Source organism: Haliotis rubra, unplaced genomic scaffold (genome assembly GCF_003918875.1).
Source record: "Haliotis rubra isolate DU_JTF1 unplaced genomic scaffold, ASM391887v1 Scf934, whole genome shotgun sequence".
In the NCBI taxonomy this organism is placed as follows: Eukaryota; Metazoa; Mollusca; class Gastropoda; order Lepetellida; family Haliotidae; genus Haliotis; species Haliotis rubra.
Window position 1 is genome coordinate 213,952 of NW_025767673.1, and position 20,617 is coordinate 234,568.

General features: G+C 37.1%; 1 protein-coding gene across 1 annotated transcript in view; it reads right to left on the minus strand.

Moving 5' to 3' along the window:
* The window catches only part of LOC124264650 (methylosome protein 50-like), a 58,149-nt gene extending 44,428 nt beyond the window's left edge, over positions 1-13,721 (minus strand). Inside the window, exon 1 of the mRNA XM_046699388.1 lies at positions 13,572-13,721. Within this exon, the coding sequence (XP_046555344.1) occupies positions 13,572-13,629 (58 nt within the window). The 5' untranslated portion in view covers positions 13,630-13,721. The remainder of the gene's footprint in view (positions 1-13,571) is intronic.
* Positions 13,722-20,617: the final 6,896 nt, after the last annotated feature.

Consider the following 20,617-nt stretch of genomic DNA (forward strand, 5'->3'; position numbering starts at 1 on the left):
CTACAGAGAAGTAGAAGGGACAATCCCCACTCAAGTCAGTGATTATGTACCAGGTATCTACGAGCTCCTTTAGGTAGTACCCAAGGGTGGTCACCTGTGTGGACATGTTGACATAAGTGCTGCAGTCACGCAGCCCTGTTAAGGACTCGCCATACATCTGGAGGTAAACACACCACCTTCTACTTGCCTACATGTAGTGACTCGGCCGGAATCCCCGAGAGTAGGCACAATGAAACTAAACACATGTAATAGTTGTACTGTTAAGATACTTCAAAGATAGAACATGTTTACCGACATTCCCAGTAAAATCTGCTTTTGGTGATGGATATAAATTTAATCTTGCTTTCTGTTCTCAAGATTGTCAATATATAAATGTAATCCAATGTTAAATGTCTAACAAATGCCACAACCACACTTATTTCTTCTTGTGACAGCCCCTGCAGCAGCAAACTAAATGACATGTTATCATGTGGAACTTGTTTAGTTCAACTGTTCAAACTATCACCTCAAGTAACATATTAGAGTTGCATCTCTCATAGATTTAAGTTACACATAAATGCTGATACCCATCCCATCCGGGATTCGAACTCACTCCCTCAGAGTCAGGCTCCTAATCGCCAGCACACAAAGTCATCAGTCTAACCCATTCAGCCACCTGACTCTGAGGGAGTGGGTTCAAATCTGGGACTCAACTAGGGCTGTAACGATGCATCGAACTATGATGGATTGCAATTGTTGAGTCTCCGATAGTAAATAATCGATGGCAGAAACGAAAAACTATCGATGCATCGTAGTATGTGTGACCATCGATAGTTTAGTAATGGACTTGTGTGTGTAAGTGAACAGCGCAAAATACAGGAAGTACCAGATTCGTTCACTTTGATTTAGAGTTATCTGCCCCGCTTTCTCTTAAACAATCTTGATCTGCAAGATATTTTTTATGGATTAAACTTCTTTTTAAATTTCTCTCACAGCGTTTGAGACCATTCAGGTCCCTTCATCAGAGTTCACCTGATGAAGGGACCTGGAATGGTCTCAAACGCTGTAGAGAAATTTAAAAAGAAGTTTAATCCATAAAAAATATCTTGGACATCAATGTACAACTTCTAAATGCCACTGAAAGACATAATCTTGATCTGGATTTCAAGTTTCTTGTCAGTCATTAAAAAGAGACTGAAATTACTTCAGTTTCTATTTATTTCATATAAACTACACATTCATTTGGGAAATGACCTCACATGAGACACTTCAAGGAGAATTTTTTTTTATTGCAATAGTATTGCAATAGTATGTCGCAATAGACTATCGCTACCGAAATAGTTGTTTCCCCCCTCAATAGTCAACCCTAGACTCAACACAACAAAAAGTACAAGAATCTGTACTTTCTTTGAGTGGCATTTTAGAAGTTGGGAAGTACAATATAGAACAAACTTTATGGATAACAACTTCTTTTTATTCGTGAGTGTGATGTTTCGATACAGATTCTTGTACAAGAACCACTTTCCAAATGGCATTGTGTAATCACAATTTTCGCCAAGAAAATAGTTTGAAATGATATCAACTACAAAAGTTAATGGTTACCTTTGTATTGTCACCCAAAAGTAAGACAATATGCTCAGTGTCAAATATATCCATTCACATTAGTAATTACTGGGGCCATTGATTAAACATTGAAAATGCTCTTGTAATTTACACTTTTGTTGAAATATAGCTAAGGTTTCTCCCTGAACTAGTCAAGACCAATATGGTTGTGGGTATGGAAGCACTGATCTTCCTCTCCGGTCTCATGTACATCCACTAGACCATGGAAGCAGTCCCAAGTTCTGTGCGTCCTATAAGCATATAAGTTTTTTGGGGCGTGTTCTGGCGAAGAGATAGAGAAGACACTGAAAAATTTGTTCCAAGTCGTTTCCAACCAGAATATGAGAAAGTGCCTATGTGAGATAGAATAAGTTTTAAAATTGATCTTTTTGGAAGCATTATCCGCAAAAGGGCAACACTCATGACTTGCCATACTAGTCCTACAAGTCGTTTAACATGGGACGTCATATCAACAACTCAACTGTGCCTTATCGATACCAAACTGCCACATTAATAGTTCAGATAATTCCTGGTTTGAGACCAATTAGTAATGCCCACCTGGTACACCTAGGTTGGTAGAGACAGCACCAGGAGTTCCGGTCTGGGTTCATGCTACCAGTTAAGATTTTGACATGATAAGACATTGATCAGTCTAATGACCACATATTATGTTCCTATTTTCAATAACATTTACATTACTTTATAAGTATTTATTATTAAATATGCCTTTCTTAACTGACTGACTGAGTTTGGTTTTACGCCACTTTTAGCAATATTCCAGCAACATCACGGCAGGGGACACCAGAAATGGGCTTCACACATTGTACCCATGTGGGGATTCGAACCCGGGTCTTCGGCGTGACGAGCCAAGGCTTTAACTACTAGGCTACCCCACCGCCCCATTTATAACCTGACTAGTCATACTAAGCCAAAGCAAGTTTATCATTTTTTTCCTATGTATCGCACAAGTCGGGATCATTTAGGACCATGTGCAATCAGCTCAACCACCAAGCTTTTGAAACAGCATATTTTCTTGAGTATAATCCACACCCAAGTATTATGTGCCTGTATAATCCCTTCACCAAATTCATGTATGAACAAATATGTATGACAAACTTCAACACTGAAACAATAAAATTTGAGATAACACATCACAGGCAGAATTATTTGCCATTTAACTTGTATCTCCTGTTCTGCTTTGTATTATTTTATATACATAGATTAAGATTCCATGTCTATTTCCTCTTAAACCAAGCCGGAAATAACAATCAGTTATAAAAACGTTTCCCACAATCTATAAGTGATTTCTCTAACAAATTACTCATCAATATACGGTACTACCCTAAAAAAACTGTTGATGCATGAATGAAAGAACTGTATCCGGACCAAAATATTCCATTGTTGTGTTATTTTAGTAGCAGCTTTTACTGTATATATTTGAAATAACAATAACCATAAGCACAACACTTCAGTTCAGCTGTCTGGAACAATCTGACCAGTCACCATGGTCACTCTTGAGGCTTCCCAGTCTTGACAAAATTGTTATTATTTGTATGTACCTAACTGTACCCAAAATGATCTTACAGACATACAGTATGGTATCTATAAAATATCTAACATTGTCTTCCAGGTATCTGACCCTGGTTGCTGTAAACAAAGGAGAGTTCCAGTGATTGCTTCACAAACAATTTCTCTGACGTTATTGTAAAAAAATAATGAAGGAGATAAATGAAATATGAAACAATATCCACATATACAATGAACACTTTCATAAGGAGATAGTGAAATTACGGAATTAAATTGCACACTTCACTTCAGATTTGTTGACACGGTATTTCAAAATTTAAATGCTCCTCACAACTGGAAACAAAATCTCGGGGTTTTTTTAATGAATTTTTAGTGGATAATTAATTTTTTTAGGATACCCGTGAATATATGGGTTAGAAGTGGTCTTCAGCATCCCATGCCTGTCGCAATAAGCGACTTGTTGAAAGAGGTGGTCAGGCTTGCTGACTTTGTTGACACGTGTCATTGTATCCCAATGGCATAAATCAATGCTCAGGATGTTGATCACTCGATTGTCTGGTCCAGACTGGATTAATTACAAACAGTTGGAAACTTGCTGAGTGTAGCATTAGACAACAAACAAACGACTTTTTAGAGGAATTCTACACAGTTTTTATATGATATGAAACAAGGCAAACACATAACAAACATTGTCACTAAGGTGACATAATCCCCCCGCCACAAATTATCAAATCAAACTTAAAAAGTAATGAAAGTGAAGGTCGTAATTTAAGATGAAGTTAAATGTCAACAAAAACATGATCAGTCAACCTCTCTTGATATCTAGCTCTGTAGTTGTTCAAATGTACAAATATTTTCAAGACTCACTTTGACCGTAACATGAATGTCTTAGTGTATGAAATATGCCAAAATAGTAATAAAGAATTTGCTTATTGAAAAAACATTCAAACGAAGTCTAGAAAGCCTATGAAGAAAATCCAGTGAACTGTTCTTGAGAAGTGTCGCTGTGACAAGGGTAAAACGTTAAAGTCCCCTTGTGACCTTGAAATGAAGGTCAAGGTCACCAAACCTGACTGGGACCTTTCTTTTACTATGATGAACCTGGGTACCAAATATGAAAACAATCTAGTCAACGGTTCTTAAGATATTCCAATTCGGACAGACGGAACCGAATACTATATCCCCGCTTCGCGCGAAACGTGCGGCTGGGGATAAAAAGAGCAAGTTTAATTTTGATCTTAAACGTAACCTGTTTGTTTTAATAGTCAGGTCTGGAAGACTGACTGACTGACTGAGTTTAGTTTTACGCCGCTTTTAGCAATATTCCAGCAATATCACGGCGGGGGACACCAGAAATGGGCTTAACACATTGTGCCCATGTGGGGAATCGAACCCGGGTCTTCGGCGTGAGGAGCAAACGCTTTAACCACTAGGCTACCCCACCGCCCCAGGTCTGGAAGAAGAATCTGTTACTAAAGTACTGTCGGAAATGCTAGAAAAAATGCTTTTTAACCTTAATACTTTGATGAAGGTGACAAATGTACTATGTTGTCAATATATCAACTCGCCTATAGTGTACCTAATTTTTATTTCAATCGATTTAACATTTCCATGCATTTAAAGGACAGTTTACAGGAGTGAATTTGATACCAAACAACAACTTAAGATTTTTTCAGAGTTTATCATGAGAAATCTGAAATAGTCTTTAAATTAATGCTTATAATACAGGTGGTGCAAAAATATAAATTAACGTTTTTCTTAAACAAATAAAATGTTGAATGTTTGTGTTACTTGACTTAATTATCGTTTCTTCATTGAAGAAATATTAATATAAATGTTAAGTCTTAATAAACAAGTTTCCGGTCATACATGCACATCTTTATCACAGCGTCCACTATCACTATGGCCAACTATTTGCAGTCGATTGTTGCAAAGGTTTATAAGTTTTTTGTGATTGAGAAAGACAGAGGTAAGCCTTTCATTAGTTTAGAAAGGGTCTATTACAGAACTTGTAGAGCTGTTGGTATGTCTTACCAACAAGTTTACAATATTGTAAACAAATCAGACAAGACAGGGACAGTCTCAAAAGCAAAACTGGGAAGCTATACCAGTGACTTTGTTAAATCTTTGGCCAATGTTCACAACTGGATTAAATTGACCGAATTACATCCATATTTTTGCAAAGAAATATACTAATGACATGCAAAACATTTATTAAAACGTTGTACATTTCTACAATCAATCGATAAAATAACACAAGTGATGGGATTCTTTCTCATGCACAATAATTTGTATGTTTATTTCAAAACACACACACACACACACACATATATATATATATATAGGTGTTGTAGGTGTGCGAAATGTGGATATCGCAGGATCCCTTACATAACCAATACGCATACTATACATACACATATTCAACATTATGATTATGTATTGAGATGACCCATCACCCGAGCTTGTGCTCAGGTGTCAATTTCACCTGTCGATACCGTGCATGCTGATGACGTAACACTAGCAGTTCATGTTTGTATCAAATAACGTTCCACTACCCCTTATTTTTCTTAGATATTTTCATATGTTAAAACACATTTTAGGGCATGTCTCAAAATATATTCCCTTGGTCTACATTAGGTAGATGTTTCTTAAAGTGATATTTGTTATTTAAGTAATTGTAATACCTCTGATTTTTACATAAAAGACAAAAAGCATTTTTCCAGCATTTCCGACAGTACTTTTGCAACTTGTCTACACTGATAAAGAATGAGTTAGTGAGTATTGTTTTATGCCGATTTTAGCAATATTCCAGCAATATCACATCAGGGGACACCAGAAATGGGCTTCACACATTGTACCCACGTGGGGAATCAAACCCAGGTCTTCAGTGTGACGAGCGGAGGCTTTAATCATCAGGCTAACCCACACTGATAAAGAATGTAGCATGATGGTGTTAGGGCCAGAAATCCTCTGTCCATTAGAGACATCAAAACACTGTGTAATTCAGCAGTTTTCCATAACACTGAGAGTAAGAGCAGATGGCCCCTCAAAGTGCTCCATGTATGGGTCGAGGAAAGACAATGCTGTGGTTTATGTAATGGAGTCAGTTTAAATACAGATGTGAATTTGAATAAAACCATGATGCGACTTTTAAGGAGGTGCACAACTAAAAATGGGAAGATTATCTGGGAAATATTTTGGACAAAATTTTACCATAAATACAGTCTATCTTGGTTAACTTTGACTCATCTCATTTCAAGGCAGGAAGAATATCTTGCATGCCAGAAAAAAAATGAAGGCAAGGCAGTCCTTAGGCATCGATAAGAGACAGTGTCGTGTCCACTGAGCAAGCACACACACTTTGGGAAGGAAATTCATGACATTCTGGAGGAAGATATACCTCAGTAGTTATTAGATAATCTTGTGTATTTAATTGGTTTAAACTGCACACTGAGGGCCAAACATGAACACACAAATGTGCATGTGGTACCAAACTATCAGTTCTAGATCACAAAAGGTACCAATGGAGTCAAGCATTTACAGTAGACAGAAGTTACTTAAAAAGACCAACAGAGGCGGTCTCAGCAGTCAAACAGCTTACAGGTCAACTTTAAGAGTATCTCAAAACATTCAGCAACCCAAAAGATGTTTGGTTTGATTTGACCAAATATACTTGTAAATGAGGTGTATCATGAATTTGTACAGTATTATATTCATAAAAATGTATCGTTCACAGTCACAGATCTGACAAAGGTGAAACCTGACGTGCAGGAGGATGCAAGAAAGTTCTATTGGGTTGTGATTGCTTCAAACTTTCATTTCAAGCCGACAACTAGCAGTTTCTTTCAAACCATGGAATGGGAAATGCAGTCCATTTTACTACTATACATTCAGGAGAATACATGGTATGCTGAAATTCATGTTCTAAGGCAACGTCTGCAGTCAACATTCTTAAAACTCCTCAGCACTTTCTACTTCCAGGGTCCTCTGGTAATCAATCGCTGTGAGCAACTACAGCACCTAAACTCTATGATTCTGGAATGGATATTAAAGTCAAACAGGTTACTGGTTGCTGGCAACCCGCGGTTACAAAATGTACCTGTTCACCACAGTTTTATATCTAAAACAGATGATTTCGAAAGTTTACTTTCAGTTAATAAGAATATGATGAGTACACTAAATATCAGTAGTTTAAATAAGTTGAGAAGCAAACTATGTCATGGGAATGTATTTCAATTTGATCATGCACATTCAAAATGGCATCCTCAAACATAATGTGTACATCATAGTGTTTCTTTTCTAAAAAGATGTGTTAATATGACAAAACATAACTACTTATTTGCAGGACAAGTTAACTATGAGGAGTTGAAAACTACTGGAGAGCTACTGTTTACAATACTGAGCTACAATATTCAGACCATTTTCCTTATGAAAGTAATTGGCCAATCTTCAACTAAGACTCATCTGACTTTGTTATTAAAAACATTACTATGTTCATTTGAGTTACCAAAAATGTAGAACCCTCCTGGCTCGTCAGTAACCAAATTTATGATAATTTTGTTTACAAAATTGGGTCATATTTACAAAGTCTAGGAAACAAGGACAACAGTTGAAGATCCACAGTGATAGCTCAGTTCTGCCTGACACATTCCTGTATACTTGACACAGCATAAGCATGTAAATAAAATACATCCACTGTGTTGAGGCAACCTGTTAGTGTATACACAGCTAGTTCCACCTAACTTGAAGTTTTATAAATATACAGCAGTGCCACATACTTTGTGCAGTAACAAATGTCATCCTGTTGCTTTACCAGAACTAAAGCAAAAAACCAGCTCAACGACAGATAAAAGAGCTGACAGAATGATTTACAATTTCAGTGTTATTTTTTGTAGCTATGGTGTCAAATGCAAAAATTAAGATTGTCAGTAACTGTCTCATAAAAACTACAAACAACAGTTTTCAGCTGTGCGTATATTTGCTCCTAGGACCTGTTAATGCTATATAAGGAATTAACCATAAACATGATAAATAATATGTCTCTGCATCTACTTATGATAAGCTTGCAAAATGCATACCTCCTTTAGACAACTGTATTATGGGGAAAATGTGCGTTTATACATGAGAAAACTAATGTTAGAACATTTTACTTGAAACTTAATCTGCTGGACTTGTCCAGTCATTCTCATCAGATTGATCTGTAAACTAACAACACACCTGTGAAGTCACTGTTTCACTCACACACACATTAGCCTAACCACAATATACAGCTGTGAAGTCACTGTTTCACTCACACACACATTAGCCTAACCACAATATACAGCTGCAAAGTCACTGTTTCACTCACACACACATTAGCCTAACCACAATATACAGCTGTGAAGTCACTGTTTCACTCACACACACATTAGCCTAACCACAATATACAGCTGTGAAGTCACTGTTTCACTCACACACACACATTAGCCTAACCACAATATACAGCTGTGAAGTCACTGTTTCACTCACACACACATTAGCCTAACCACAATATACAGCTGTGAAGTCACTGTTTCACTCACACACACATTAGCCTAACCACAATATACAGCTGTGAAGTCACTGTTTCACTCCACACACACATTAGCCTAACCACAATATACAGCTGTGAAGTCACTGTTTCACTCACACACACATTAGCCTAACCACAATATACAGCTGTGAAGTCACTGTTTCACTCACACACACACATTAGCCTAACCACAATATACAGCTGTGAAGTCACTGTTTCACTCACACACACATTAGCCTAACCACAATATACAGCTGTGAAGTCACTGTTTCACTCACACACACATTAGCCTAACCACAATATACAGCTGTGAAGTCACTGTTTCACTCACACACACATTAGCCTAACCACAATATACAGCTGTGAAGTCAGTTTCACTCACACACACATTAGCCTAACCACAATATACAGCTGTGAAGTCACTGTTTCACTCACACACACATTAGCCTAACCACAATATACAGCTGTGAAGTCACTGTTTCACTCACACACACATTAGCCTAACCACAATATACAGCTGTGAAGTCACTGTTTCACTCACACACACATTAGCCTAACCACAATATACAGCTGTGAAGTCACTGTTTTGCTCACACACATTAGCCTAACCACAATATACAGCTGTGAAGTCACTGTTTCACTCACACACACATTAGCCGAACCACAATATACAGCTGTGAAGTCACTGTTTCACTCACACACACATTAGCCTAACCACAATATACAGCTGTGAAGTCACTGTTTCACTCACACACATTAGCCTAACCACAATATACAGCTGTGAAGTCACTGTTTCACTCACACACACACATTAGCCCAACCACAATATAAAGCTGTGAAGTCACTGTTTCACTCACACACACACATTAGCCCAACCATGATTAGTACACCCATGATAAACCTGTGCAGACACTGTCTCACACAAACACACATTAGTACACCCACGATACACCTGTGCAGTCACTGTCTCACTCACACACAGACATAAGTACACCCAAGATACACCTGTGCAGTCACTGTCTACTCAGACATTAGTACACCCACGATACACCTGTGCAGTCAGTCTCACTCACACACAGACATTAGTACACCCGCGATACACCTGAGCAGTAACTGTCTACTCACAGACATTAGTACACCCACGATACACCTGAGCAGTAACTGTCTACTCACACAGACATTAGTACACCCACGATACACCTGAGCAGTAACTGTCTACTCACACAGACATTAGTACGCCCAAGATACACCTGAGCAGTAACTGTCTACTCACACAGACATTAGTACACCCACGATACACCTGTGCAGTCAGTGTCACTCACACATTAGTAGACCTACGAGACACGTATTAACTCACTCTCTCACTCACACAAACACCCATGTGTACACCCACAAGACACCTATGCAGCCTTACTAAAAATGCAGTAGTTGTTAGTGGCACAAAGAATTGACACATAAGGAACAGGAAACTCATTTTTCAGACAAAGTACAAATGTTAAAATGTTGCATAAATTATTGATTGCAATTATTATTTCGTCTCCTAAAATAGAACAAAATGTCATTATCACGTATCTTGGTGGAATGATGGAGCTGCCATCCACAGCTACTTCAACAAATAGCATGCATATCTTCAGAATCAGGAATGAAAATTGCAACTGTAATTGGTGCACATCAAAATAATGACTGATCGAATTATGACATGTGTTGTCACGGGTGCAGGCTAAAACCGAACCACAGCAAAACGGCACCATTTGGACATAACGGAACCTCGACTTGGCTTAGCGGCTACGGCACTTATGGTGAGGAGCACCAAATGGGAAATCCTAATTATTGGGAACATCTTATTTGTCATTAGATAATCTGAATACAGAATTTTGGAAGCCGTCTACTCTGCCGACAGTGATTGGAAAGTTTGTGTTAGCTGATAATCGGATTCCAGTATGTTTAGATAATGAATGAGTCTGACTGATAATCGGCTTGTAGAATGTTTCGATAGTCAAAACATCTACTGTGCCGAGAGTGATTGGAAAAGCCTGTAAATTTAGCGTGAAAACATCACAACCTTTGATGTTTTAAGTACATTTACTCAACTCAAATCGCCCAAACTCAGTGTCAAAATGAAACTGTATTTAAAACATTCATCACAATGCCTCACCGCTGTGTTGTATGCGATAAGACTGTCAGAAAGAATCAACATGCCGTATCTTGTGACGAGTGTGATTTATGGACTCATCGTGTTTGTGGTACCGGCCTGTCTGTATCACGGTACCGTGAGATTTGTCGAAATGAAGAGGATTTTCCTTTCGTATGTGTTCGCTGTCGCAGGACAACATTTGACAACATGATGGACACAGTGAACTTTCATGTAAGTTTGGAAGCGGACACCACCTTACCCCCTACCCTAGAAGAAGACATGGATGAAGGAAGGGCTCCCGACCTATCGGACATCAATATTTCAACAGAGTCATTGCCTCCACAAGACGACCATGATATCAACCATTCCATGGTAGACCGCACCCTCCTCGACCCCCCTACTGCTGATATCCCGGACAACGAGTACACAATCGTGGAGATTGGTTCTCAGAAAGGAAAGAAGAAGCTGGTCGATTCATATGGATCCACATATGTCATTCGGGTAAGTACAGATTTTTTCCTAAATATATAACTTCAGAAATGTTATATATAATAAATAATGTATAAGTAATAAATACATAATATATAAATAAGTTGAATGTAATCACGGTGTATAATAATATTGTTTTGTAACAGAAATCAACAAGACTGTGATCCTTGACTTCGAGCAGGCTGCCTGGAAGGCCATGAAGAAGACATTACCTGACGTCTGTGTCCGTGGATGCCTGTTCCACCTGACTCAAGCAGTTTGGCGAAAATGTCAAGAGCTGGGCCTACAGGTACGCTAATGAATCATTCAATCATCATTTAATCATTCAATCATTATTTAATCATTCATCATCATATAATTTATTCATTTATTTATTTATTATATTATTTCATCCAAATTCATATGTGTATGTACTATTTCAGGTACCTTACATGGAGGACGATGATATTCACAAGTTCGTGAGAAAGCTGATGTCTCTGCCATTTCTTCCGAGCGCTGATGTAACCAGGTTATTCCACAAGATTTCGGATCGGGTTCCAAGTCATGGCAGGCTACGACAGCTGACTGACTATGTTGAGAGTCAGTGGATCTCCCATTGTATATTCACCCCCCGCACCTGGTCAGTCTTCAACATCGCAGTCAGGACAAACAACTTTGTTGAAGGTATACATTCAAAATACAAACTTAAAATAAATTAATGAATATTATACTATTTTTGCATTGTCAGGTTTCAATTTTTATAATGTTACGTAAAAATATGTTCTTCTTTTCATGCTGGCACAGGCGAATCAATAACAAGGTTGGCGAACAGTCACTGGGGCTCTACAGGCTCATCCCAGAGCTCCATCGTGAGGCCAGCCTTCTACCCCTCCAGACCAGACTTATACAGGAAGGAAGGCTAAAGGCATACATCCGAAAATCCTCAACAGCTAGGCAGGAGGAGGTTTTCGAACTGTGGAGTTTATTCAAAGATGGAGACCTGTCTCTGTCGCAGCTACTATCAAGATGTGCGATGATCCATGGACCAATCGTTTAGTGCAATTCATGAAGACATTCGGCCAAATAAGCATCCGGCCAAATATGGACGTGTGAACATGTGTTATGTTGACAGTTTGTTATCGTCTTTATTATAATGGGTGATTGAGTGAGTTATGATTTTATGCCGCTTTTAGCAATATTCCAGCTATATCGCGTGTTATAATCCTGCTAACGTTGAAATGAAATAAAAACCATAAGTCATCGTCATACTGTGTTTTTTATATGTTGATTCTAATGTTATAATTAAACGAACTAAAACATAAAAGTCAACATCATACTGTGTTTTGTATATGGTGCCGTTTTAGCTCAGAAACCAGTAGCCGTTTTCGCCAATACGGTGCCGTTTTCGCCACACGATTTTGGTGCCGTTCTGCTGTGGTGCCGTTTTAGCTATAACCCGTTGTCACTATGTGTACTTTGTGTGAACAGTGGTGTAAAACTGTTATTAACACCACCAGTATTGATTATCAGACATAAGTTTAGGCAGGTTCACCCAGGTTTCTATAAAGTCAGTCAAATTGTCTGTTGTGACATGTGAGATACATATATGTCTAGTTTGATGCAACAAAGATTGCAATACTGATTCATAGTGATACTTCACAAACTTCCATTGCAACTATAAATGTTACCTTGCAGCTATCATACTCAGTTTACTGTTCACTCACACACTCATCACATGTACCAAACTGTACAGCGATTAAACTAATATAATCTTATACCCTAGGCCGGCCTATATACAAAATGATTGCCATCTGGGCCTGCCTGTAAACCTGCCCAAGAAATTTAGCGCACGGCATTAGAGCATATGTAGTTTCTACCACTTGAACAATTTGAATAAGCCTCAGGGAGCAGTAAGACGGCTTGTGTGAACCTATCTGTCATCTGTAGTGGTCATCTCTGGCCAGGGTCAGGTGAGGTCATCGACTTCATCACACTAGACTGTCCAGTGGATTGACAGCGTACGTTGTCTACTGGACCTAACGTCTCGCAAACGTCTCGTGTGATGTAAAAAATTAATATACACAACATAGAAGCCGCGAATTCAATGTTTAGCGAGCACGTTTTATATCATAATTCATTGTAAAGCTCACTGTACATAGCATAGATTATCATTGTCCGAACGACTTGTCCATGCGACAATTTCTGGGACATTTTGCAGCTAAAAGATCGAGTGTCAACATGAAGTGACAAATGGTCAATACAGCAGGCATGATAATGGACTGGTAAATACATATAAACTGACAATCTTACCCCTGTGACACTGAACCACGTCCAGCTGCCTATCCATGGCGGCGGGTATTTGATCCATAGTTGTTCAACCGAATCCTATCTCATATACACTCCGTGACCATGTGCACCAATGCCGGAAATGCGCGCCAAGTTGAAAACAATCATTGCGCAGTCGCGAAAATGCATCTCGCGTGAACATTTCACACATGTCGCATTTAATAACAACAATATATCATTCAACTGATACGTTTATTCGCTTTTGTATGTGCTGTTGACTGTTAATCGCGGTATATCATTATCTGATAATGGATTAATATATGATGAAAGGGAGAGAAAATGTGTTTTTGTACCTACTCCTCCTGAAGCCAGGACGAATTATCTCCCTTGATTCTCTACGCTAACAGAAGGCACAACTTTACAAATAGTTGTAAGTCGTTTGTGCCTAGGCAGTGTAGGCACTCTATCATGTCTGAGTATTCTTATATAAAGGTAGTTCACCAATTCTCAACCTGGTAAGTCTACCTTTTTGCATTTGAAGATTAGTTAAATACAAATAGCAAAATTGAATAAATATCTAAAGATAGTAATAAATGCGTAATGTCATGATATTATTCATGACAATCACTTTTTCTGTGATGAAATTCGTTTAAAAACAATTGCCAACTCCTGGCGATTCTCATGCCAAGCCAAATCCACAACTGAGTAAAATATCTCTAACATGATATAGATCTACCCAGTTCCATCCAGTTTTGTCAACATTGTTACATCTTCCTTGATGGGCATTTCTAAAGAAGTTGGGGTGAAGGAGAATGGTGATACTTTGTACATGTACAACTTCTTTATTCTGTGAATGGCAACGTTTCGACATAGATTCCAATGCCGTTGTCAAGCAAGTGATCACTAACAACATTAACACATTAGAATCTATGTCGAAACGTCGCCTATGTCGAATCGTCGCCTTTCACAGAATAAAGATGTATATACTAGTATATATCCATAAAAGGTATCATCATTCAACATTGTACAGTACATGTAGAACATTTTATACATGTTTAGGATATATGTCTTTTTGGCAAATAGAACTATTTGAACCAATAATTAACCACTCATAATAAAGTGTCATAGATTTCTATCACATTCTGTCAAAACAGCAACCTCTGTACATCTACATCTTGCAACTAGCAAGTACTTGAAAAACCTAATGTGAAATTTAAGAGCACCTTTAGAACACAGCACTTCTCGTGCGGACAATCTCTGTCGTAGGCCACGCGTCACATGCTGTATTCTAAAGGTAGGCCGAAATTTATCAAAGACATTCCAATTCAGGACCCACTATAGTTGTGAAGCTTAGAAAATAATTGCATTAAATATAATCATTCTAACCTAAAACCCCGCAGAGACCAGAGGCAGTGGTACTGGAGAAATAGGGAGTAAAAATGGTCCAATGTATTAATTGTTATTTTCAAGTGGTATTACAATAATTTAGAATTGAGGATAATCCTGTATCTGGGTCTGACTACCAGCCCCTGTGACACGATATGGTTCAAAGGGGAAGTAAATAAACACGAGGCCAAGCTGCAGATATCCTATTTCCTGCCTCTTTCAAACCTGCAGCAATGCGATGGTTGCCTTGCTTACGTAGAACGATTGTGCATCATCACCACACTGCATGGCAACCATGCCGAAGCTGATCAAAGCTGATACAGTAAGGAGCACTTGTGTCTATCACATACAAACACTGCAATAGTGAAGTAAGCTTGATTAAACAGACAATACCCAGAATTTCCTGCCTTCAGCAAAGTAAAATCACAATACAGTAAAAAATGGACAGTTTCTGTATGATGGGTCACTATCTGTTGAAAATGGCACCAAACAATCAATCTGATCATACTTCAAAACACAACAAGGAAGCATAACTTGCATCAGTGAGCTATTTGATCACTTCAGCTCTCAAATAAAAACTTCTATAAAGTTGCTGCTGACAGTGCAATATGGGTAAACTAGCGTATGTTATATTTGGGATTACACTTTCTTAGTAAAGTACAGATTCTAGTCCTTTGTAAAATGGCATTGTGTATCATGGGTAAACACAGATATATCACAATAAACATCACAAAAATACTAGTACATAGACCATGTTGTGAGGACGAACACAGCCCGAAACATTGTCTTGGGTCATCTACTCCTAACGCAGCCAGACTACCTCACAAGAGGAGTTCTTGGGACTAACAGCAAATCCTTCGATACAAAAATATTGCAAGACAAAAACACTTTAGATTATGCCTCAGATCAGAAAAATAACTTCACTATTCTCAACTGGAATATTAGATATGAACTCATCCAAAGTCACAGATGTGATGACTTCAGATCCCAAGAAAGTCACTACAAAGTGTTAGATCCTCTCTGATCTCTACAAACTCAAGTTGACATTTCTTTAACATCAGAAGCACATAAATGGGAAGTGCAATTGGACACATGTAAAATTGGCAGATGGCTCCTGAGAATCAACAACAACATTGCTATTTCAGTTCCTCTTCAGGTAGTTTTCACAGCCTTTACTCCGAGGCTTAGTATTTTTAGTCAGCATTTGCGTAGGACCTTTCACGTTGAATACACCATGTTCCAAAAATGAACGCCTGAAAACTTAAATACTGAAGGAAAACTAAGTTGTATGGATAGCCTAGTCAACTTCTTTATTGCAACTACAAACACACGAATAACCCAAAAGCCAGACAAGAACTATTAAACGCTATAACTCTATTAGACTTGAAAGACCCCTGGAGAGAATCAAACCCGTATAAAAAACGTTTCACTTGGAGACAACCAACCCCGCTTAAACAATCAAGGCTAGATTTTTTCCTTGTATCACATAATCTCTTACAGGCAGTTACACAAACAGATATATCCCAAGCATTAGTTCGGACCACTCAATAATCTCACTAGCAATATCTTTAGGAGATACGATAAGAGGGAAAGGATTTTGGAAGTTTAATAACTCTCTACTCCACGATGAAAAATATGTTGAAAAAGTAAAAACTACAATAAAGAATACCTTACAACAATATGAAGTTAAAACGGAAGCAAAAGCTGAAGAAACAAGATATACCATAAATGATCAACTGTTATGGGAAATGCTACTTCTAGAAATTAGAGGTATGACTATATATTATTCATCTACAAAAAGAAGAAAAAATGACTTTAAATAGGGGAAAGGCTTTGGAAAATAAATTGAGAGAATTGGAAATCGACCTGGATACAGAACCAGCTGGAAAAAAAGACAGAAATACTTAAAAAAGTAAATGAAGTTAAACAAGACCTAGAAGAAATTAGTAAACAAAAGATAAAAGGTTTATACATAAGATCTAAGGCAAAGTGGATCGAACAAGGGGAAAAACCATCAAAAGTACTTTTTACAATTAGAAAGCAGAAATTTTTAAATAAATCAATAATGGAATTTGAAAAAAGGACGGTACAGTGATAAAAGATTATAAGGAAATACTAGAAGAGACTAGAACATTCTACAAAAACTTTACTTAAGTGAAGACTGCACACAAATTAAATTAGAAGAATTGTTCATAGAAGATGAAATACCTAAACTGTCAGAAGAAGCTGCCTCATCTTTAGAGGGAGAAATAACATACAAAAGAAACGCTTGTCGCTTTTAAAGAAAATGAAAAATGATAAAAGTCCGGGCCCGGATGGCTTCTCCAGTGAATTCCTCAAGTTTTTGGAATGACTTAAATAAATTTCTAATTAACTCCTTGAAATATGCATATGAAAATGGTTCCATGTCCGTATCACAAAAACAAGGTCTTATTACTTGTATCCCTAAGAGTGGTAAAAGTAAAAAAATGCTAAAAAACTGGAGACCAATATCACTACTAAATACCTCTTACAAACTAGCTTCTGCAGTTATAGCAAATAGAATAAAGACAATATTACCACTTATTATCAGCGAGGATCAAAAGGTTTTATTCAAGGAAGATACATAGGAGAAGTCACAAGGCAGATATACGACGTAATGGACTATAGTGAATCATATCAAATTCCAGGATTATTACTGCTTATTGATTTTGAAAAAGCTTTTGACTCGGTTGACAGAAAATTTATGCAAAATGTAATGGATTTTTCAACTTTGGACCATGTATTCGAAATTGGATACAAGTATTGCTAAACGACAGTGAATCAAGCGTATTAGTAAATGGGTTTTCGCGAGTGAATTTTTCAAGATAACTAGGGGATGCCGACAAAGGAGACCCAATATCACCTTACATTTTATCTTATGTGCCGAAATACTAGCTATTCTAATAAGAAAAAATAAAGAAAATTAAAGGGATAAAGATAGGTAATATACAAAGCCTTTTAGCCCAATTTGCAGACGACACTACAGTGACCTTAGACGGATCTGAATCAAGTTTGTATGCAGTTTTGAACACATTAGCTTTCTTTGCAAGATTTTCAGGGTTAAAAGTTAACGCAGAAAAAAAACAGGCTAATATGGATAGGGTCAAAAAACGATCCAGGTATAAGATGTGCAAGGAATGGAATCTGGATTGGACACAATCAAATTTTAAACTTTTAGGAATAGTTTTTGATGTTGAATTAAATAACATTGTAGACCTAAATTATAATGATAAATTTGGAAAAATCTACCAAGAAATGAATATTTGGTCTCTGAGATATTTGACACCAATGGGCAAAATGTTATTTTAAAATCCTTGCTTTTACCAAAGTTAAACCATCTATTTTCATCCATCCCGAGTCCATCTGAAGACACATTACAAAAGTTCCAAAAAAAGTGTTTTAACTTTGTGTGGCAAGGAAAAACAGATAAGGTAAAGCGAGAAATTATGTATCTTAAACCAAAGGATGGAGGAATAAGTGTACCCATTGTAAGAACTACTATAATTGCGCAAAAAAATAATGTGGATTAAACGGTTGCTGCTCAACAGTTCAAAATGTACATCTATTGCAAATGAAATCCTAGACAATGCAAATAAATTATGGTATGCTGATGCACAATATGTGTGCAATAATATTATTCCCAGTGTTTCAAATCAATTTTGAGTGACGTGTTAATAGCATGGTGCCACTACTTAAAAGGTGTTACACAAATGTGCAAGAAATATCAGATATTTTCAACCAGTCTCTATGGTTTAATAATAACATTAAAATAGAGGGAAAGTCAATCTACTATGAAAATATGGCAAAAAAAGGAATAATGTTAGTATGTGATATCCTAGATCAGAATGGAAACTTCTTACATAAAGTTGATATAGAAAAAAAATATGGAATTGCAAACATAAACTTCCTCCATCTAGAAGGTATAAAGTGTACTGTCTTAGCATATTGCAGACTCAGAAAAATACCCGATACAGCTTGGACCTATCAGGTTAAACACCCAACATTACCTTTTAATATATCTTGTATCTGCGGACAAAACCAAAGGAGTAAATCCTTTTATAATATACTTATACCTCCAGTTGAAACTGGACCAACAAGCCAAAAAATGGGAACACATCCTCAATAAACAATATAACAAAGAAGACTGGTCTAATATATATTTAATGGCAAATAGATGTACAGAAAGCGTACAGTTAAGATGGTTTCATTTCAAGATTACGCACAATATTTTAACGACTAAACATAAGTTACATTTGATGAATTACACAGACTCTTCAATGTGCACATTCTGTGAATCTGCTCCTGAAACAATTATTCATTTATTGTGTGAATGTCGATATACCGTGAAAGTATGGAGGAGGTATCCGATTGGCTGGATATACTGTCTGAAGGAAATATTGATTTGTCGCATGAAAATATTATCTTTGGTTTCAAAGGTAAAAACAACAACCCACTTAATCTGGTGTTTCTAATAGTGAAATACATGCTATATAAAACAAGCCGAAATAATATAAAGCCAGTTTTACAGTGCTTCAAAGGAAATACTCAATTATTACAAAGCTACCAAATATACATCATTTTTAAATGCAAACCCATCAAAATTCTATGCCTTCTGGTCTTCCTTCCATACACTTTTTGCCAATTATACCAACCTAGATGTCATATAAGTACAATAAAATTTGATAAGTGCATCTGAATACAAGTACTGGTATACATATTAGCCTTTGTTAAGGATAACAGATACATTATAGCAATTTACCCTGAACATACGATGATTGCTTTTGTATTGATGTATTGATTGATTGTACTGATGGTGATGTTTTTGCTCAACGTCTGATGACGAGGATGTGTTGTATATGATGCTTTTGTACCACAACAACAAATGTACTCTGGGAAATAAAAATATTTTAATAAAAAACAACAAAAAAAACCTTCTTTATTGCAATGAGTGCGACGTTTCGGTGTAGGTGACTAATGCACCTGACAAACTACTTCTAAAATGCCTCTCAAAGAAGAGACAACGACTGTCTATATGTATAAAAAAAAGTCCCTTTGATTTCATTTGAGACCGACGAACTGCTCACTAACACAAAATCTAATATATGCAACAAGATCAAACATTGCGCAGTCACATGAAATTGACAGACCAAATCTGATGATTTGTCACAATTCTGGACACCCGAATAAGAAGGTTGTTTAACAAACGATCATTATTTTGTTGTCACGTTTCTCTATTTCTTATGAAGGAGGTACACTTGCTGGTAGAACAGCCAGGTGTGCGAGTTGTACGTGTGAAACTAAAAAATCACTGCACACGCTTGTTGATTACTATATACATACATGCATGCATGCATCCATACATACATCCATACATACATCCATACATCCACCCATCCATCCATCCATCCATCCATCCATCCATACATACATACATACATACATACATACATACATACATACATACATACATACATACATACATACATACATACATACACACACACACACACATACACACACACATACATACACACATACATACATGTACGTACGTTCATACATACACACACATATGTACATGTGTGTGTGTGTGTACATAGTTCTTTCATGAAAGTTAGGAAGATTATATTTATATATAGTAAGGTGGATGACATTATTTCCAT